The following is a 22,173-nucleotide window of genomic DNA, read 5'->3' as shown; positions in this document are numbered from 1 at the left end:
CGACAACACTGTTCATCTAAATTTAATTTTAATTTTTTACTCATAATTATTTGGGAAAAGTCGTGTCAAATTCTTAGGGATATGCATTAGTCGGATGAATGGCATACATTAAATGAATTTCGGCAATATTTTGGAGCATTTGAGTGGCCCCTAAATTGGTGACATTATTAATCCAAATTTAGTTTCAAGTTTTTCTGAAAATTTCTTGAGGGAATGATCTCAAATGCTTAGGGAAAGTGGAGCTTATTTCTGGTTTCAAAGGAGCAAAAGGAGTTCATATCTCTGAGTTACAATTCACGAACAACACAATTTTATTTTTTGAGGCAGAAATGGTTGTGGTGAACAATCTAAGAAAAATTTTAGGGTGCTTCGAGATGTCAGGTCTTAAGGTCAATGTGAGGAAAAGTGAAATCTTAGGCATTGAGCTTTCCAAGAATGAGGTTTCAACCTTCGCAAATGTGTTTGGGCGTGGTACAGGGTCCTTCATCTTACCTGGGTCTCCTACTATGCTTAGGAAAACCGGAGAAACAATTACGAAACAAAGTAATTGAAAGGTTCGAAAGAAAGCTATCAAGGTGGAAATGATGTCATATATCACCAGTAGGTCGAATCACCATTATCAAAGTGGCTTCATCTAATCAACCCCTCTACTTCATGTCCTTGTTAAAGTGTCCAAAATTAGTATTGGACAAATTAGAGAAGTTAAGCAAGGATTTCTTATAGAGATGGGCCGAAGAAAGCAGTTCCACTTGCTTAAGTGGGAAGAGGTGTGCAAATCACTATTTGAAAGGGGTGCGAGCATTAGAGTGTTGGAATCGATAAATGTGGTACTTCAAGAAAAATGGTTGTAGAGATTTGGATCCAGAGAGGGTAAGCTATGGAGAGAAGTTATTACATCCAAATATGGTGATCAAGAGGGAGAGTGGGAGGTCAAAAAACCCTCGCACTATCGAGCTTTCAGCATATCGAAGGCCATTAATTCAGTAGCCCCCTTGTTCAAGCCTAGAGCAGCCTTTTCACTTAATAATGAGCAACACATCCGCTTTTGGGAGGATACTTGGTGTGGAAATAGATCCATAGAGATGGAATTCCCATCCTTAGAAGACTAGCCCCTATGAAGAATATATCACTAGCTATGTTCTTTTCCTTCATGGGTGAGAATGGAGTGTAGTGCCCCCCTTGTAGGAGAGCCTTATTAAATGAAGAGGCAGTGGTCTTTCCTCAGTTGTTAGCACTGCTCCATAATTTCATCCTTCAATGCAAGGGCATTTTCACATTGGCCTCTAGTGGGGTGGCCTGTGAGATGCAAGGGCACACTCAGAGTGGGCGGCCCGTATGAGGCGGGTGGCTCGTGTGAGGCGGAACCCGTGGATTTGGGGCCCATGAGGGTTCGGCCGAGGACCTAACCCACAGACGTAGGGTCTGGGCTATGAGATAAAGGGTTTAATTCGCCATGCTCTATCAGTTCGAGCTTTTAGAGTAAGTGGTTAATTGTCCTGCATCATCCTTCCACGGCTCTTGCAGATTCTATTGTATGGAAGGATGGGCCTTTCTGCAAATTCTCAGTCAAGTCCTTCTACAAAATGCTTCGAAGTCCTACGGAGCTAAGAGAGGGGGATTATTTTCATGCCTTTTGGTTCTATGGGGCACCTCCTAAGGCAACATCCTTTGTTTGGCTAGTTGTGTGGAACCATATTTTAACCATAAACAATCTTCAGAAGAGGTCTATGTTCTCCCTAATATGTGTCTAATGTGTAAGAACAACTCGAAGTTGGTTGATTGCCTCGTCATCCACAGTCCCTTCATTTGACAAGATTGGACCACCTATCTAGCTTCTTTTGGTGTCGAGTGGGTCATGCCTCGATCAGTTGTGGAATTGCTTTGGGAATGGCATAGTTGCCCCATTCCTAAAGGGTGGTGAGCATCATGGCAACTCATTTTATTAGCCAACACTTGGCAGGAATGAAATTGTCAATGCTTCCTCGACAAACAAGGTTCATGAGAAGAAGTTATGTGGCAAACTACAAGAGATGTCTAAGAACGGGTATTTGGGATTAAGGATGTTAACACTAATGAAATTTCATTTCTATTTGGGATGTAAGCTTGGTCTATAAATCAGGTTCTACTCTTAGGTTGTATTCCTTTACTATTATGACTTTTGTCTTAATAGTTTCTCAATAAAGTTAACTCATTAATTTTTAAAATAAAATAGAATAATTCTTAGGGATGTGCATTAGTGGGATGAGTGCTATAACTTGCATGAATTGTGTGCCAATTTGGGATCAATCTAAGCATTTCAGAATAACAAAATCATCAAGCAGGCTAAGAGAATTCTTACCAAAGAGTGGATTGATACATCATCATAAACATGTTCATAACCACAAAAGGATACAAATTTCGAATCCTCTAAATATTTATGATTTTCCAATATTTTTCGAGGTTTTTGGACCAAAAAAAAAAAAAAACCATCATCATTACATGGGCATGACGAACTTGAAGTATCACTTGACTGTGAAGATGTACCTTCCATTTTGCTTAAAGATCACTCTAAGGTTACTAGAGACCACCCAAACACTCTCAACTACACATGTTGTTGCCCACCACTCCAAACAACTGTGAATCAGTAAAAGCTGACCACAACTACACATGCACATGAGGCAATTGTCTCAACACATCTAGGCCACCATTTGAGCGAATTGCACCAGAAACAACACGAAAATGCCCTAAAATTAGGTTGTGCAGCCATTTTCCCACACAAAACACTTCCTCAAATCTCATCAAATCAACATGATACTTGTTCTAATAGATGGGAAACCCCAAACTGTACCCAACCCCTATGAAAAGACAAAATCGGTGGTATTTCCCAACTTTTTCTATTTTGATTGAAACTCCTTCAAAAACTTACCCCCAAAAAAAAAAAACACCATAAATCATTTAAAATCATGCTCCTCCTGATCCCGAACTTTTTTATCACGATGGGGTCATCCAACCATACACCGCTGACATCAATCGTAGAGTCGATGACGCCAACATAGCCCCACTAAAAAGATCTTCAATCAACGCAGGAATCCCATTATAATAACAAGTAGAAAGAGCAAAAAGGAGAGAGAGAGAGAGAGAGAGAGAGAGGGAGGGAGTGGAAGTGAAGAAGAGGAAGAAGGAAAAGAAAGAAGAGTTCTATAAAAATGCAACACTTAACGCTAGTCCCTCTTGACTAACACATGCGCGCATACACATATGTATATTAACATGAGAAAAACATATAGGGCTCCGCAGGAATACAAAAATAGAATATACGTGCACACATTTACATATACATTCACATTCCCTACACTAACAAAGAGAGGATTTCAAGCTCTCTCATTGTTATTTTTAAATTTTATTGTTTTTTCTTTAATACCATAAATTAACAACAAAATTACGTTTATGGGGAAATCTGTCATATTCATCGCTTTCACATAAAACTAAAATTAGATATTATGAAATACATTTATCAAGTAAGGTATCATTTAACAAATGAACTACTAGTCTCATTTGAATTTAAATTACAAACGCTCAATCCTCGAGCTTGATCAATTAATAGATTAAAAAAATATTACGGTTTATTTATTAAATGTAGCAAGATGATATATAAGCATATTGAGGCGAAGATAAGAATCAGAACCCTTTTGGATATACACACACACACACACACACACACACACACACACATACAGAGAGAGAGAGAGAGATGATCTCAAGCGCACTGGTGCGCATGATGATGTTTATGCACCTAAATTTCCAACTCGCATGCCAATCTGCAGGAGAGATTCTCGCCTGACTCTCGTGCTTCCTCCCCAGTTTAAGGAAGTTCATGGAAGTAGATTGCGTGGTGTGCCAACGTTACCAAGTTTTGTGGGCCCAACTATGATGCATGTTTCATATCCACACCACCCATCCATTTGGAGAAATCACTTTAGGGCATGACCCAAAAATGATGCAGATCCAAATCTCAAGTGGACCACACCACTGAAAGCAATGGGGAGATTGATGCCAACTGGTGAAAACCTCCTAGGGCCTACCATGACGTTTATTTGCTATCCAACTTGTTCATAAGGTGTCACAGACCTGGATTAAGGGAAGAAATAGATATCAAATAGATCCAAAACTTTTGTGGCCTCGAAGAAGTTTTTAATGGTAGGTGTTCAATCCCCACTTTTTTCTTTTTTTTTGGTATGGTCCATTTCAGATTTGGAACTGCCTCATTTTCTGGCCCATGCCCTAAACTAATCTCTCCAAATGGATGGACACTTTAGATATGTCACATACATCAGAGTGGGGTCCACAGAACTTGGTGATCGGCACACCCTGCAATCTGCTTCCTCTTCACTGTCCTTCCCTCTCTCATGTTGGCAACGGATTGCCAGGGAGAGCCCTTTGCATTGGCTTCATGCGGGAACTAAGGAGGGGCCCATCGTGATGTCTGTGAGAAATCTATCTCGTACATCTGTTTTGCTAGATAATGTTAGGATATTGGTCTAAAGTTAGATCCAAAACTCAAGTGGGTTGCACGATAGGAAAAGGTGGATAGGAAAATGCCTACCATTGAAACCTCACTGGGTCCACCATGACGTTTGCATGCCATCCATACCATTCGAAAGGTCGTTCCTACTGGGATGAACAGAAAACACAAAAACATTAGCCTGATCCAAAACTTATGTGCCACGACAAATTTTAAAATGGTAGACATTCAAATGTCATTCTTTCCTGTTGTGTAGCTTACTTGAGTTTTAGATCTACCTCATTTTTTTGACCAATATCCTAACATTATCTAGCAAAAGGGATGGATGAGATGAATTTCTCACAGACATCATGGTGGGCCCCACCTTAGTTCCTACAAAAAGTTCATGCAAAAGGCTCTCGAAAACCATCATGGTGGGCCCCAGCTTAGTTACCGCATTACTCCAAAAACAAAATAGATCTAATTATTAGGTGGAACATACCAAGGGAAACAGCGGTGATTGACCATTAACAGGCCACAAGTTATGGATCAAGTTGATATATGTTTTTTCCGGTCATCTAGGCTTATGTGACCATATCAACAGGTTAGATCACAAATAAACACTAAGGAAACATTAAGGTGCGCCCTAAGAAGGTTTTAATGATAGGGCATTCAATCACTACAATTTCCTAGAGTATGGTCCAACATGAGATTTGGATATTCTTCATTTTCGAGATCATGCCATAAAATGATCTGGAAAAATGGATGGACGGCATGGATACTGAATACATACATCAATGTGGGACCCACAATTAGGGTTGCACCATCTTGGGTTAGGCCGAGGTCTCACCTAATGACCCGCTCCCTCGGGAAGGACATTGACTAGAGGAAGCTAATTGGGTGGTGTGCCAGTCAGCAAGTTCTGTGGACCCCATTATGATGTATGTGTCATATCCAAACCATCCATCTGTTTGGTGAGATCAGTTTAGGGCATAAGCCCAAAAATGAGATAGATCAAAATCTCAAGTGGACCACACCAAAAAAAAAAATGGGGATTGAAAACTTCTTGGGGCCACAAAAGTTTTGGTTCAATCTGATATTTGTTTCTTCCCTTAATCCAGGTCCATGACACGTGACACATTATGAACAGGTTAGATGGCAAATAAACACCGTGGTGGGCCCTAGGAAGTTTTCAACAGTGGGCATCAATGCCCCAACAGCTTTCAGTGGTGTGGTCCACTTGAGATTTGGATTTGCATCATTTTTTGGGCTCATACCCTTAAAATGATCTCTCCAAACGGATGGGCAGTGTGGATATGACACATGTATTATAATGGGGCCACAGAATTTGCTGACGTTGACACAGCACGCAATCCACTTCCGTGAGCTTTCGTAAAAACGGAGGGAGCGTGAGAGTCAATAGCCTTGCACTCGAATGTCTTGTTCTTTTTTAAATCCAAAAGTAACTTCTAATCTTAGCCACTAAAAATGCGTAAAGATCATTTCTCTCTTTTCTATATATATATATATATGTGTGTGTGTGTGTGTGTGTGTGTGTGTGTGATGGCAATGACTAAAACTTGGCCCCACGTAATGTATTATGTATGCATGACATCCAACTCGTCCATCAATTGCATCCCCCCACGTTTGCCAAGAGTCCAATAATCAATCTAATCTAAAACTTGGTGGCCAATACCGTAGGGCACAAGGAATGCCCACCACTGATTTTCATAGGGGACCATAGAGTCATACACATACCATCCAATCCACTCATTAGATGTATCTACTTCAAATAAACGGATGTCTAAAAAAGCAGGCCCCAGCAAAAAACAATGGTGGGTGTCCCCATATTAATTGTTCTTTGGCTCCCGAGTTTTAGATAAGCTTGATAAAGGATATCTCATCAACAATAGGGGGATGCAATCATGCACTTGATGGATGAGTTGAATGCACATGTTATGTAGGGCCCATTTTCAGGCATGAGCACCATAAATACAAAGGTAACACTTTCATTGAATCACTTCCTTAAATATGTGTGTATGTATCATTATCGTCATCAATCACTTAAATATCATTATCATACATATTTGTAATGTCATACACAACACACCGACCCCACTGTTCTAAGGATACACATGTCGTTCGCAAGTGTCATACTTTTAGAGTATTGAGTACAATAATACTTAGGGGTAACTTAAACATTAATTTGTAGTGGCAATCTTGTCATCCAAAAGTTCTAAAAAGATAAGCTCCATTGACTTTTAATAGTGTATATATATTAGTATTACTCTCAAAGAATTCAAATCAATGTTTGGGAAAACCGAGTTTTTATAATAAACTCAATAAGTTAGATAAGTGCGTATGTTCGCCGAGTACACCTGATCGGGAGTTAACTCCATCCGGCGCGGTCATGTGAAGTAGGACAAGCATTGCAAAGCTTAAGTTATTGAAAGCTAGTTACATGGTCACTTGGTACTCAAACACCTGTGAGAAGATAACAGTCTTCCAGCTATTTCCACGCTTCTAATTCTTTTGATCGCGATTCTTTGGTTTTGGTTGTTTAGTGATGAGCTAGATGGATAATCTATGAGCCCATCCCACGACATGCTTAAGTGGGAGATGTTAGACATGGGCCCATGGGGCCCACTTCTAGACAACCACTAGTGGGAGGGTCCCACATACCTTTCCCGCTTCTTCTCTCTTTTGGGACTTTGAAATTCAAAGAGAATTTAAAATTTCGATGAAGGAGAGATAGGGAAGAGGTTGGATTAGATAGGGATAAACTTTATCCTATCCAATCTCATTCGTTATCTCTCGCTCCCTCCTAAATAGAGAAAAATACCCTTCGACGAATATAAGCAACTGTGAATACAAGAGACCATAAGGAGAGAAGAAAAGATAGTGAGTTTGTGCCCATCTGGCCCGTTCCTTAAACGATCCAAGCCATAGATCGAAATCTGAGTCCATCTATACCGAAGAATCAAAGGGGTGATTAGACCCATCTGCTCCAATAGTGGTTAGGTGGACCGCTGGACCTTTGTCGTTCATCCTCGGCTTTGTGGAGGTATATATATATATAACATTAATATATATATATATAACATTACTCCAATTACACTAGTACTTCAATAGCTTATGGGGGAATCAGGCTCTTGTAGAGCCCACACAATGGATCCATGACATCCAGCCCATCCATTAGATGCATCATCTCATGCTCTAACCACAGGGCCCAAACCATGAATAAGGAGAAACATAACATAATGAAAAAGTTGGGAGGGGAAGCCCATCCATGATTTCCACTTAGCACCCACCTAAAATTCAGACCTACCTGATTTTTTTGCCTAGCCCTTCATCCAAGCCAGATGAAGGGTCTTAATGGCCTGAAATCCATATACACAACCTATTGGGTGCCCCATGAAAACAACTTTAGGAGTCCCCTCTCAAATTGCTCCCAATCGGCTAGCCAACCTAATTCACAAATTGGGCTGATTTTTGTTGCCTGCAAGGAGGTGATACATGTGATGGAAGGGTATAACACAGTGAAACAGTTCATAGGGGAAGCCCATACATTATTTGCACCAAGCGCCACCTGAATTGAAAAACTACTAGTTTTTTTTGCTTGGACCTTCATCCAGGACATGGTCTGTATGGCTTGGATTCCATATACACCACCCCGTAGGTGCCCCATGCAAATAAACTTTGGGTGTCCCCTCTTAAATTGTTTCCAATGGTGTGGCCCACCAAATTCATGGATCTACGTTATTTGCATCACCACATAGGGGAAGCCCATACATTATTTGCACCAAGCACCACCTGAATTGAAAAACTACTAGTTTTTTTGCTTGGACCCTCATCCAGGACATGGTCTGTATGGCCTGGATTCCATATACACCACCCTGTAGGTGCCCCATGCAAATAAACTTTGGGTGTCCCCTCTTAAATTGTTTCCAATGGTGTGGCCCGCCGAATTCATGGGTTGGGCTGACCTTTTCAGCATGCAAGAAAATGAGGTGATGCATCTGATTGAAGCGTTGGATGTCACGCATACATCACGTGTCCCACAACAAGTGATGCAGACATGAAATTCAAGTATGATGTGCAAGATTTCAGGCTTTAGATCACACTAGTTCAGAAACAATTACACAAAATTCCACATCCCATACAAAAGTTCAAACACTCAATTAAGGGGAATCTTATGCGGATCCACGCCTACACATGCTAGGGCCGAATAAATCAAAATTATAAACCAAACAAGAATCAAAGGAGGGTAAATTCATCCACACATGCACAGAAATAATTCCCCAATCCAATGGGTTCACAGATTTCAATTCGAGGAACCCTAAGGTTGATGAAAGGACATAAAATTGAGGATTTGAATTTGTGTAATTTAGGGTTTGGGGTGAAAGAGAGGAGAGACGAACCAGAAAAGTATCGCACGTGTGACAACAACAATGGCCCAGACGCACATGCATGTGATCCCGGCCGCATGTGTGTGGGGCCCACTATTTAGAAAAAGGCCACCTTTGTCCTGGTCGGCCAAGGATGGACTCCAAAACCCCCAAATCTCAGCTCGATCCGATGCACAGTTTGTGCGTGGTGCTCCGTCGAAGTTTCAGCTCTCCTGCAGGGCCAGATCCTGGAAATCTGCTGTAGATGGAGAAACACCTGCAAATATTGATGGATTTACAGATTGAATGCTTGTAGGAGGAGAAATATAGATGGAAGAAGGTGGGGGCGAATCGGGATAGGTGTGGCTTCGCACTACGATAGTTAACCCTTCGAAGAATGGAGGGCTCCGCACCTAATTAGGTTTTCATTAACTCGGAAAGGAGCAGGAAAACGCAAAAATTTTATTTATCTTCAATGAGAAAAAAAAAAAAAGACTACAAGAGGTGCCCATTTATAATAAAACTCTATACTCCAAAACTCACGCTATGTGCGCAACCTATTACTTAGAGACGAAGTAATAAAAACTAACTACTAATCAAAGCAATCTAAACCGTCCATGATATTCCTGATAGCAATGATAAGCAAAACCCAAAGTCCTAGTTCACCTAGGGTAGTGGGTCACGATCATGAGATCCAATGATGGGATCCACATGACGATCGGGTCCACCCCAAGGAACTAAAACACAGTCCTCTAACTAGGAGGCCCTCCATGAATGTCATTATCGATCCAGATCGAAGGTGGGGCCCTCCTCCTTGCATACGTGCATAAGGGGGGCGTGTGTTGTGCGCGAGATGTCCCCATCAACAAGCCCATACCATACCACCATAGGCTATGGTCTCCATCCCTCCCTTCCTGCAGCCAACCTTTTGAACTTGATACATTGCATACACACATTATACAAACAATTAGGCACTAGTTGGACAATCAACACACCCCCATCTTTGTGAGGACGTTGGCAACAACCCAAAACAGGTGTGATGGCCAATCACCGATTTGGACCGTTCATTCATTGAAACAATTGGTGCAAGCCACACTACAAAAATTATGTCATTCAATAGGCCTCAACATGGATAGCTTCTGATTCCAAAGCAACACTCTACTTCGATGATGCACCATCAAATCTATGGCTATTAAAAATCATGCACGGTTAGAAGAAAATGCCCACATTTAAAGCGTTACAATCATTTGATTAGCACGATTTTTTACATATGGCTTGCACATAGTCAGCCAAGGCAAAGGAAAGTTTCAATCAATGATGGAACGTCCCATGTGTCATTAAAAAGCTTTGAGGGCATTGTTGAAGGCCAATGAAGGTGGGATGCTTGGATTTCCTTATATGTATGTGTGGAATGTCCACCTTCAAGATTAAGTAGAAAAGGAAAAATAGGTCTAATTATCTTGGAACATCTATTCAATAGGCCACACTTTCATTGCACATGATCCCAAAGTAGCACTTTGGTTTGATATGCTAAATATCCCATACACTCATAAAAAGGATGGTTGTAACAAAATAACCCACATTCAAAGCACTAATATCATCCTGCCAGCACTATGTTTTGTATGATGGATCTCTCACAATGGTATGACTGAATGGACAGCAAAATAGATGATTTGCCATCCCGGATATCAATTAAAACCTTTAGGGACGTTACTAACATCCCAGGAAGGTGGGGACATTAGAATTTCTGTGTACATGCGGGCAGGAATGAATAGTTGGTGTGTGCGTGGGCACGTGAGGGTGTGTTTGTACACATAGATAGACAATTGTCACTTATATATGTATAGCATAATAAGGTGTACAAGTATACAACAGTTACACCAATTACAGGAGACTTATTTATGTATAGCATAATACAGAATACAAATTATACCACAGTTACAACAAAAAGAAATGTATCATAGTTTCTTTAATGATAATGTACAACAGTTATATAAACATTGAGAATTACTATCTTTAGGACAATATTCGAAGCATAGTTACAAAATTATAGTGTTTTGCATGGACAAGTCAATAAGTCAGAACTATTTTCACTCCTTTTTCAGTCTAACTCCACACGTTTCATATGCTGACCCCCATAAGCATCCATGTCTCACCAATGTTCACCAAATGGAAGCAGCACAAGTGAGTGCACAGCAAGACATGATAGGAAGCTATAAACAACTTAATAATTTAACATAGAAAAATCAGAATATACATGCAAGAAAAACGTGAAAAAGCACAACCTTTCTTCAGGACATATCAATACTAAATGCAGAAAGCATCAACAAAAAAGATATAAATAGGCTCCACCAATATATATATATATATATATATATATATATATATATATATATATATATATATATATATATATATATATATATATATATATATATATATATTAAGAAGACGTACTTTTGCAGCTGCTTCTCGGATATTATTCAACTTGCCAGTTATGTTAGATTCCAGTGTCTGAGCTGCATTGCAACCAGGTAGGAGTTTGAGGCCTCCTGTGTTGAATCTATTTATAAGATCATCGCATTCCTTGTATCCTTTGTCAATCTCCACTTTTTTATTTCGATTGAGATGTTCTCCTGGCTGCACATCATCAATCCCAATTGAAAAACCATGATTTCCAATCCACCTGGCACTGAAAAAGGAAAAAAGAAAAAAAAACAAAACATGAAGAACATAACCAATCATATTTCAAGTCTGAGAATGAAATTCAGTTCCACTTAGATGTATGATCAACAGCAGCATGGGCACAAGGCAAATGATTCAGCAGATGGCTATTTCCAGATGGTTACAGAAATTATAAATAAGGATTGACCTATGCAGAGAACATTATTAATGCAGCTGGGAACTCCGGAATGCACACGATGAAGACACCTAGCAGCATATACTTGGATTCAATGGCAACAGATGCCAATCTAAAGCAACACATGCATGCATGATAAAATATTCTCAAAGAAGAGAAAACCTTTCATTCAACCATAAGATAGTCAAACGTCCAGAGGGGACTTATAAATAGCTTGAAACAAATGCTAAAACCCTAATATAATGGAAATTACTAAACTTCCTGAGCTAAATTCTATTCAATATTGGTTCTGGGTAATTCTGTATTTTCCCCCTTTATTTTAAAGAAGATGAAACATGCAGAAGTAAAACTAATCCATCCATTACATGGATCCCTTGTGGGCCTCACATGTGGAAAAAAAAAAAAAAAAACCCTAATCTAATGAACACAGCCTGAAGTTGCAAATATAGAAAACATCACTACACTACCTTGCCATAGTAATTCTTCGTTAGTTTTTGGCTACTGTTCGTAGGTCCTTAGTAATGGCACCATCCTGTTTGCTCGAATTTCTTGGGTCAAGTGGTACTGTAATGGCACCATCCTTGCCATAGTAATGGCTACCTTCTTGTTCGTCACATATTTTTCCAGCTTGGTCATTGCAGCCTTGCATTATTTGAAATTCCATTGATCATCACAGAAATAGTCCCCATGTCATCATCCTTTCAAGGAACATCATTTTTTCATTGGCTTGAGAGTGATATCCTTCCCACGATACCACACGCAACGATTGTATGTCCATGAACAACCAAGTACAAGGCGACAAACTCTTATTAGAAAAATGTCACCCCACATCAACCCAGAGTAACATTGTTCTGATGAGTAGGTCATAAGGCATCAATGGGTCACTCACATCATCGTGCTGCTTATTCCAGCAACTCAAAGGTGTTGTCGATACTTTTCTGCATGCAGCTGTCATTGATCGACCATTCTTCATAATATGATGTGCAAGTTGTTGCCATTGTTGATGATGATCTTGATAGGCTTTTCCTCACACATACCCCATGCATGAAAGACATTAGTACGCACCCAACATGCAACCAATCTTCATTCTCTTTCTAACTAAGGTGCGGTCATGGTGTGCCGTAAAAGCCGTTATAGGGCCGTAAAGGCCGTTACGTAAAGGTAACGGTGGCAACCATTACACATTACAGGGTCGTAACGGCCATAACAGCCGTTATGGAAAAAATGACCCGTAATTGCCGTTAACGGCACGTTACATCCCCTATAAAGGCCATAACAGCCCTGTAATTGTTTGTTATGGGGAATATACAGGTTTTCCATACTTTTTAATCAATATTAAAGGGCAGATACAGGTTTTTTGGGATTTTTTTTCAATAAAAAAAGAGACTGTAACGGCCGTTACGGGGGCCGTAACCAAGGTGTGCCAAAACGGTTACGTATATTCCGTACGTAACGGTAACGGTGAAGGCCGATACGCGTTTCGGGGTCGTATCAGCCGTTATGGTTTTTTGTACCCATATCGGCCGATACAGGCCCGTTACGGGCGTAACGGCCGTTACTGACCCGTAACGGTAAAAAAAAATGGTAACTTTTTTTTTTGCATTTTAAGATCTGTTTTTGCTGTTTTTTTGAAACTTCTTGCTTCCAAACTGTTTCTCACTCCTTCTACTACTAATTTCGACCAACCTTGGCTAGATATTTGAGGAAAAAACACATTATATTACGGATTTTGTTGAATCAAAACTCGGTGGGCCATTTTTCAAAAATTCATCAAAAATAGGTATTTATACTTTTTTTAATATGTTTTGTTGTTTTAATCATGTCATATGATGTGTTAATCATAGTAGAACATGTTAATATGCATTTTACAAATTTGGGGTGCCATTTAATATTTTTTTCTATTTATGCATGAATTTTGACCCTTTTTTAAAAATTTCGAAAAATCAATTTTTAATGGCTGTGTTGTTGTTTTAATCATGCCATATGATGTGTTAATCATAGTAGAACATGTTACTATGCATTTTACAGATTTGGGGTGCCATTTAATATTTTTTTTATATTATTTTCTATTTACACATGAATTTTGACCCTTTTTCTAAAAATTCGAAAAATTAATTTTTAATGGTTGTTTTGTTGTTTTAATCATGACATATGATGTGTTAATCATATTAGAACATGTTAATGTGCATTGTACAGATTTGGGGTGCCATTTTATATTTTTTAAATATCTTTTCTATTTACGCATGAATTTTGCCCCTTCTTTTTTAAATTCAAAAAATCAATTTTTAATGGTTGTTTTGCTGTTTTAATCATGCCATATGATGTGTTAATCATATTAGAACATGTTAATGTGCATTTTACAGATTTGGGGTGCCATTTTATATTTTTTAAATATTTTTTTCTATTTACGCATGAATTTTGGCCTTTTTTTTTAAATTCGAAAAATCAATTTTTAATGGTTGTATTGCTGTTTTAATCATGCCATATGATGTGTTAATCATAGTAGGATATGTTAATGTGCATTTTACAGATTTGGGGTTCCATTTTATATATTTTTTATATTTTTTTCTATTTACGCATGAATTTTGGCATTTTTTTTAAATTCGAAAAATCAATTTTTAATGGTTGTTTTGCTGTTTTAATCATGCCATATGATGTGTTAATCATAGTAGAACATGTTAATGTGCATTTTACAGATTTGGGGTGCCATTTTATAATTTTTTAATATTTTTTTTCTATTTACGCATTAATTATGGCCCTTTTTTTAAAAATTCGAAAAATAATTTTTTAACAATTGTTGTACTGTTTTAATCATGTCATGTGATGTATTAATCATAGTAGAACATGTTAATGTGTATTTTATAGATTTGGGGTGTCATTTTATAATTTTTTTCTATTTTCGAATTAGTGACTTTATGTTTTTATTTGCTTATATTGGACAGGTTTTGCCTTGGAGCTTCTTAGGGTTTAGTTAGAATATAAAATCATCTTTATTAACATAGGTCATATAATCATACTCATATCTAATTATCTAGTATTTACCTAAACCTAAAGAAATGTTTGGGTCTGGCCAACAACAAGTGATGATATTGGATGGCAACATCGTGCGAGGGTTGGTGGTACTAGACACCAAATAAAGTGCAAGTATTGTGATAGACTGGTGACTGGTGGAATTACCCGTCTCAAACAACATTTGGCACATCGAAAGGGTCAAATTGCGCCATGTAGTAGAGTACTGAAAGAGATAATGCTTTTAATGCAAGCTAGTCTGGATAAGTCGAAGGGTAAACGTGCTGCTGTACAAAAGAAGAAAGATGATATTTTGGATGTAACTCGACAGGAAGTGTTTGGTCCTGAATATATGGGCATTCGTGATGAAAATATTATTAATTTTGACGAAGATTCAGATCGAGAATTTACTATAGCTAGGAGAGAGAGCTTGCGTCTAACTCGTGAAGAGGAAGAACGTCGCCGCATGTTTGGCACGCATGGGTCAGTGCGTGATACAGGGGGGGGGGTTACGACGTATGTTTGGGAGCCGATGACAGACATCTTCACGTGATGCCCCTATACGTTTGGATGAAGAAGTAAATGAGCCTAGGAGACCCTCTATTGATCCAATCCTGTTTAGGAAAGAATCAACTAAACAAAAGAAGATAAAACAAATGTGGAGTAGAACTTCCGTTGAGAAATTAGGTAGAGCAGCAGCAAAGTTATTTATACATGCCAACATACCTCCCAACGCAGCCAATTCTCCATATTGGCAAGTGGTAATTGATGCAGCAGCAGAAGCAGGTGAAGGAATAAAAGCTCCCACGGCTAAGGAGAATAGGGGGAAATGGATAGATGCAGAGTATGCGGATGTGAAAGCATACGTGGCTACCTTTAAACCTGTATGGCAAGCCGGAGGATGCACAATCATGTGTGATGGTTGGACTGGCCCAACCAGACGCAGCATGATCAACTTCATGGTGTACTGCCACTTAGGAACTATATACCACAAGCCAATTAATGCCTCAGAGGCAACAAAAAATTCTACTTGTATTAATGGACTAATGGATAAAGTTGTGGACGAGATTGGAGAGGAGAATATAGTGCAGATTGTGACAGATAATGAAGCAACATATAAGCTTGCAGGACATATGTTGATGGATAAGAGAAAACATCTTTTTTGGTCACCATGTGCTGCCCATTGTATTGATCTTATATTAGAAGATATTGGGAAGAAGAAGAATATTAAGGAAATGGTCGAAAGGGCAAGGTAAGTGACAACGTTTATTTACAACCATAATCAAGTAGTTGCAATAATGAGAAAGTTCACGAAAGGACGAGAGTTGTTGAGGCCTGCGGCGACTAGATTCGCAACAAACTTTATACCATTAGAGAGTTTATTCTAGCATAGGGAAGAGTTGAGTGAGATGTTCGCTTCCCGAGAATGGCTCAATACAAAACATAGGAAGAAGACATCAGGGACACCGGTCGAAGTTGCGAACACTATATGGGACAACAAATATTGGAAGAAGGTCAAGGCGATCCTAAAGGTGATGGAGCCACTAATGAGGGTACTCCGTTTTGTTGAATCCGATGAAGGACCTACCATGGGCTTCCTATATGATGCCATGGATAAGGCAAAGTTTGTAATTCAACATGATTGTAGAAGTTGGGAGACTTATTGGAAGATGATCGACAAGAGATGGACAAAACAACTCCATCACGATCTTCATGCAGCAGATTACTACCTAAATCCTAGGTATAGATATGCCCAATCATTTGTTGCAGAAATTGAAGTTCGTGTCGGGCTAAAAAATGTGATAAAGAGATTAGAGCCTGACTTAGATCTGCAAATAAAGGCATTGAATGAATTAGATGCATTTGGAAATCGCCTTGGTAGCTTTGGAGATGCTCTTGCACAGCATGCAGTATCTAGGTTGCAACCGGCCGAATGGTGGATTAATTTCGGAGATAGCACGAAGGCTCTCCAAAAAATTGCAGTAAAAGTTTTGAGCTAAACAACATCTTCCTCTAGCTGCGAAAGGAATTGGAGTTGTTTTGCGCTTATTCATTCAAAGAATAGTAATAGATTGCAGACTAGAACATTAGATAGACTTGTCTTCATGCAGTACAATATAAAACTAAGAATGCGACGACATCATAGGAGCATTACAGCTGCTGATGACGGAGACTACTGTCCAATAAACTTGGACAATATTTATGATGAGGATGACCCACTTCCACCTTGGTTGGAAATAAGGAAAAAGCAAATTGAAGAAGATAGTGAAGAATTGGAAATTGATGACCCAGAAATACACAGAGCGCAACAAGAGAGTTGTGCAGATGTATTGGACCCAGTAAGAGGGGCAGCGGTTATGCCACGTACGGATACGGCTCAAGATCAACAAAAGAGTACGAGTAGTGGTAGCATGACCGTGTCGGATGATGACGATGACCCCCCTGCCCCTGGTGCTGGCACTTCTGGTGTTGCTCAACGCCCTATACAACCGTCTACAGATCACGATGTCGATGAACATCAACGAGGTGGTACACAAGGTCGGACTTATGAGTGTACCGAGTCACAATACAGCCAGCAGGAGGTGGGTACATCTAGTGGTGCACCGGGTCCGGGAGGTCCGGAACATCAGCAAGCTCATGGTCTTGGTTATTATGATGGATATTCTTATGGTTAAGTGAATTATGATGGTTATACTGAGCCTGTTCCATCACATTCATGTTGGAGTAGCCCTCCCGATCAATATCCATATGATTATAGATATCCAGATCCAAATCCAAGTTACTCATCACAGTAGACGCACTCTCAATCTCAAGATTCTCAACAGCCTGAGTATGGGCACCAGTATGGCTATTCGACGGGCACTGGTGGATATCCTTACTCCGTGTCAGAGTCGTTGCCTAGTCAGGATCAATCATCCTCTAGTTTCGTTGATCTAGTATTACCTTTTGACACTGGATATTATAGATATGCAGCACCTACACCTATTGGACAGCCTCAGCCTAATGGTGACGATGACGATGATGTGGAGGTCGAGCAACCATAAAATAGCAGATTTTCATTTTGGTGGTGACTTGTGATTGTGAGTATATATTTGTGTTAAGGTAAGTATTTGCAGCAGACAGCTCACAACAGTATTATTGCAAGAAGCCATGCACACACTTGACACTGCCAAACTTGTATTTAAAATAGCTCCCCTGACAACCAATCAAGTAATCCTTAATCAGGTTGCAGGGGAGTATATCAGATACTACTAATTATTTTTTTTGAATATTCTTGACTTGAGGATGACAGGTCATAGACAGGAATCACAATCACGTGCACAGGTATGTTCGAGAAATTCCTCAAAAATAATTGCAAACACCTAATGTAAGATATTTTCATTTTACATTCATTCTAATATATCTATCATTGATAGTAGATAGTTAGAAAATTAAATATATGAATTTTGTAGTCAAATTCAGGTTATCTGGTTCATAAATACATCAGACAGTCCGATACAACTTCTCACCAAAGAGTGGACCGTTACACCACCATAAACATGTTCCAATTTATAAATGAATGCATATTTGGAATGCTTAGAATATTCTGGATTTAATCTATATTTTTTCATATTTTTTTGGCAAAAAAAAAATTTTGCCCCATTACGGGCCGTTACGCCCCCGTATTACTGTTACGCCCCCGTATCCGTATCGGTTTTGGAGGACACCGTTACGCCAACCGATACCGATACGGGACACCTTGGCCGTAACAGCCGTTACAACCTGTATCGTAAAGGTAACAATGGTGGCCGTTACAGCCACCGTTACCGTTATAGAACACCTTGGGTGCGGTTGGAATACACTTAATGACACATTATTTGGCATTTTCACATAGACCATCAAGCTATAACTAAACAATCTCACACCTGGTTCCTCTTCAACAACTTTCGCATTGACAACCTCTTCACAAAAGTTGAGATTCTTTGTCAAGCATATGGCTACAAGATGACCCTCGCCTCCACAATCACAACGGGTGGCATTATTACAATTGTCCCTTGATGTCTCTCATGTTTCCTCTACCACCTTATGACCATTATTTTTTGGGGTCTCTTCATTGCCTATGGTGATTATGGGAGATCATGGATGGTCGCTAGCACTTCAAGACATGAATACAATCTAAACTACTAGTTATTGCATCCACTTGTCATCCATTTGTGTTTCTCCCTTGCCCACAGTGCAATTTGATGTTTCAACTATGCTCTTTGGCTAGACCTCTTACCTCTTGTTTTGAATGTTCCACCTAAGCCCTTTACAAATAACTGATAGGGGTTCCACCTCCAGTTACATTTAATCACACCTCAACTTTAGATTCTAATAGTTCCGGGTGCACTCAACAAAAGATTATCTGAAACTCATAACCTGATTGAAGGAATCTTGATGCGGGATGGTCTAAACTAGAATGCATGTGTAAGCACAAAAATTATCCAATGAAATAAACTAAGCAAATCAATTCAAATATTCATATTCCACATCCTAGTAAAGATAATAATAAAGGAAACATGCAATGGTTGCAGGACATCATCACAATCCTGTTGTACTGTGTTCAAATCATGCGTGGATTGGATCCGGCGAGGGATGGGACCTCCCAATCTTGCATGGTTTCAATCTAACAATCAATGTAGCTTCTCTAGTCCAGGAAATCAAAGGATTTCTGGAATAGGGACAGCTAGAAAATCTGAGAGAGGGTTGGGATCAATTCTCAGATTTTCAGGGTCAATAGCAACCAAAAAAAAATATATTGGGTATACAAATAGAAGAAGAAAGTTTGAGGGCTAGAAATAGAATTTAGAAAAAGAGGAGTTTAGGGGAAGAGAAGAACTTACTACGGAGAGAAAGGGAAAGGAGGCACCAGGCTTTCATTAAAAAAATATTATTAAGTTTAGGGTAGAAAGCACCCTATTTATAAAATTCGGATTTAAAAGAAAATGACTAAACTACCCCTATAACAAAAGAAAAAAAAAATGAGCAAAACAAACCTTTTTTTAAAAATTAAAATTAAAATTAAAAAAAAAAAAACTCGCGTAACAGATCAATCTTCTAACTTATCCTACACATGTGTCCTCCTAATGTGCTGCCTTCAATTAATCCAAGGACACGTGTAAGGTCTTCAAAATCATCCTTAGTTGTGCCATTAACCACATCTTCAAAATCATCCTTACTTGTGCCATTATCCAGGTCTTCAAAATCATCCTTGGTTGTGCCATGAACCATCATCGAGCCATAAAGATGTATTCGCCGACCGCCTTCGTCTTTGATAAACTTTGAAGGGTCTGATGTCTTCATCAACTCCCCTCGAGTGAGAAGAATTCGGCTCTAACGAGTTAAAACTTTTGTGCATCTCGAGAAGGTCCGGATGAATCCATTGCAGTTCCACTTCTGTAAGCCACGTGGAATCGGATGGTGGCTTGTTATTTCATTTGACAAGGTACCTTTGGAAGCCCCCATCTCATGTGGAAACAATCTCCTCATCCACTATCCCTTCAATCTCTTCCTTACGTTCAATTAATGGTGGAAGGGGTGGATTAGGTTGAGAAGTAAAGTCGGAAAGTGCCAAGGGTGGGAAGAAGAAACAATGGAAGGGTTAGGACAGAGGACTAGATCTTCCACATTGATCGTCGGATATATTCTCATTTCAGGTGGAAGGTCTACCCTGTACGTATTAGACCCAATTTTACACAATACTTTAAATGGTCCAGTACTACGAGCTTGTAATTTCTTAGCAGAACCCGAATCAAACCCCTCTGGTCTAATCCTAACCATTACATTATCTCCTTCATTAAATTCTATCCACCTACGATGTTGGTCAGCTGAACATTTATAATTATCATTACTCGCATTTATTTGTTGTCTAACATGTGCATGCAAATCATGAATGCATCGTGCAAATGCATCGGCTAACTCAGAAGATCTTTGGGTAACTAACATGGGTAACAAGTTTATGGGCATCCGAGGTTTGTACCCACTAACAATTTCAAATGGACTCAAGTCACTCAACCCTATAGATCTATTAACTGAACTGTTGTAGGCGAATTCGGATATAGGTAGAATCAAATCCCAAGTTTTCACATGTTCACCCACTAAGCATCGTAAGAGGTTTCCAAGGATGCGATTAACCACCTTAGTTTGGCCATCAGTTTGGGGGTGATATGCAGTAGAAAACTGCAAATGTGTTCCCATCATATGTCATAGTGTCTTCCAAAAATAGCTGGTAAATTTGACATCACGATTAGACACTATGGTCTTAGGTAAACCATGGAGACGGACCACACCATCGAAAAAGACCTTAGCAATATTAGACGCATCCGAAGTTTTAGAACAGGGGATGAAATGCGTCATCTTAGAGAAGCAGTCCACAACAATAAAAATGGAATCGTGCTTTTTAATCGTCTTGGGAAGCCCAAGCACGAAATCCATGCTAATGTCTTGCCACTGAGAATGTGGCATAGGTAATGGCGTATAGAATCCAGAATTTTTCTTTTGTTGCTTCGCCATCTGACACGTTCTACACTGCCATAAAATTTTGGCGACATCTCGCTTGAGACTTGGCCAGTAGAAATGATCCTCTATGAGGGCAATAGTCTTATCGCGGCCAAAGTGGCCAGCTATCCCTCCCAAATGAAGCACCCAGAAGAGGATTTCACGGAGGGACGTACGGGAAATACATAAATGATTTCCTTAAAAAAGAAATCCATCTCTCAACACAAAATCTCTCGCACTTTGCTGATTACTCGAGAGTGACATGTAGGTACCCCCAAAATTTAGACATGTGAGGTACTCATCTCTCAGTTGCTCAAAGTCGACAACTCCAACACTCAAAGAATTGAGCAACAACACTTTACGACTAACGGCATCAACTGGTTATTTTCTACTCCGACCTAGTGTTTCAAGACAAACAAATACTCCTGAAGGAACGCAACCCACTTAGCATGCCTTGGGTTAAGTTTCTTCTGGGAGTGAAGATAACGTAAGGCGTCATGATCAGAGAATAAGACAAATTCCTGCAGTAAAAGGTAGTGGCGCCAATGTCTTAAAGACTGCACTACCGCATAAAATTCCTTATCATAGGTACAGTATTTTTGTTTTGCCTCATTCAGTTTGAAATAGGCAACAAGATGACCCTCTTGACTCAGGACTCCACCTATACCAACACCAGATGCATCACACGCAACTTCAAAGACTTTAGAAAAGTAGGGAAGGCGTATGACGGGAGCTTCGACCATCTTGCCCTTAATTTCTTTGAAAGCCTTAACTGCGGCTTTCAACCACACGAATTCTCCCTTCTTCATACACTTTGTAATGGGAGCCATAATCGTATTAACACTCCTAATGAACCGACAATAGAATATGGCTAAGCCATGGAAGCTTCGCACTTCATGGATGTTCCTCGGTTCAGGCCA

At 39.5% G+C, this 22,173-nt stretch overlaps 1 protein-coding gene across 4 annotated transcripts in view; it reads right to left on the bottom strand.

The window, feature by feature from the left end:
* The window catches only part of LOC131253146 (DNA-directed RNA polymerase III subunit 1), a 250,463-nt gene that overhangs the window by 95,596 nt on the left and 132,694 nt on the right, over positions 1 to 22,173 (bottom strand). For all 4 annotated transcript variants that reach the window (XM_058253999.1, XM_058253996.1, XM_058253998.1 and 1 more), the window contains one exon: positions 11,326 to 11,560. In XM_058253999.1, coding sequence (XP_058109982.1) covers positions 11,326 to 11,560 — 235 coding nt within the window. The remainder of the gene's footprint in view (positions 1 to 11,325; positions 11,561 to 22,173) is intronic.

Source organism: Magnolia sinica, chromosome 8 (assembly GCF_029962835.1).
Source record: "Magnolia sinica isolate HGM2019 chromosome 8, MsV1, whole genome shotgun sequence".
NCBI lineage: Eukaryota > Viridiplantae > Streptophyta > Magnoliopsida > Magnoliales > Magnoliaceae > Magnolia > Magnolia sinica.
The sequence above is the reverse complement of the archived record's forward strand: the minus strand, read 5'-3'. Positions and strand labels throughout refer to the sequence as shown.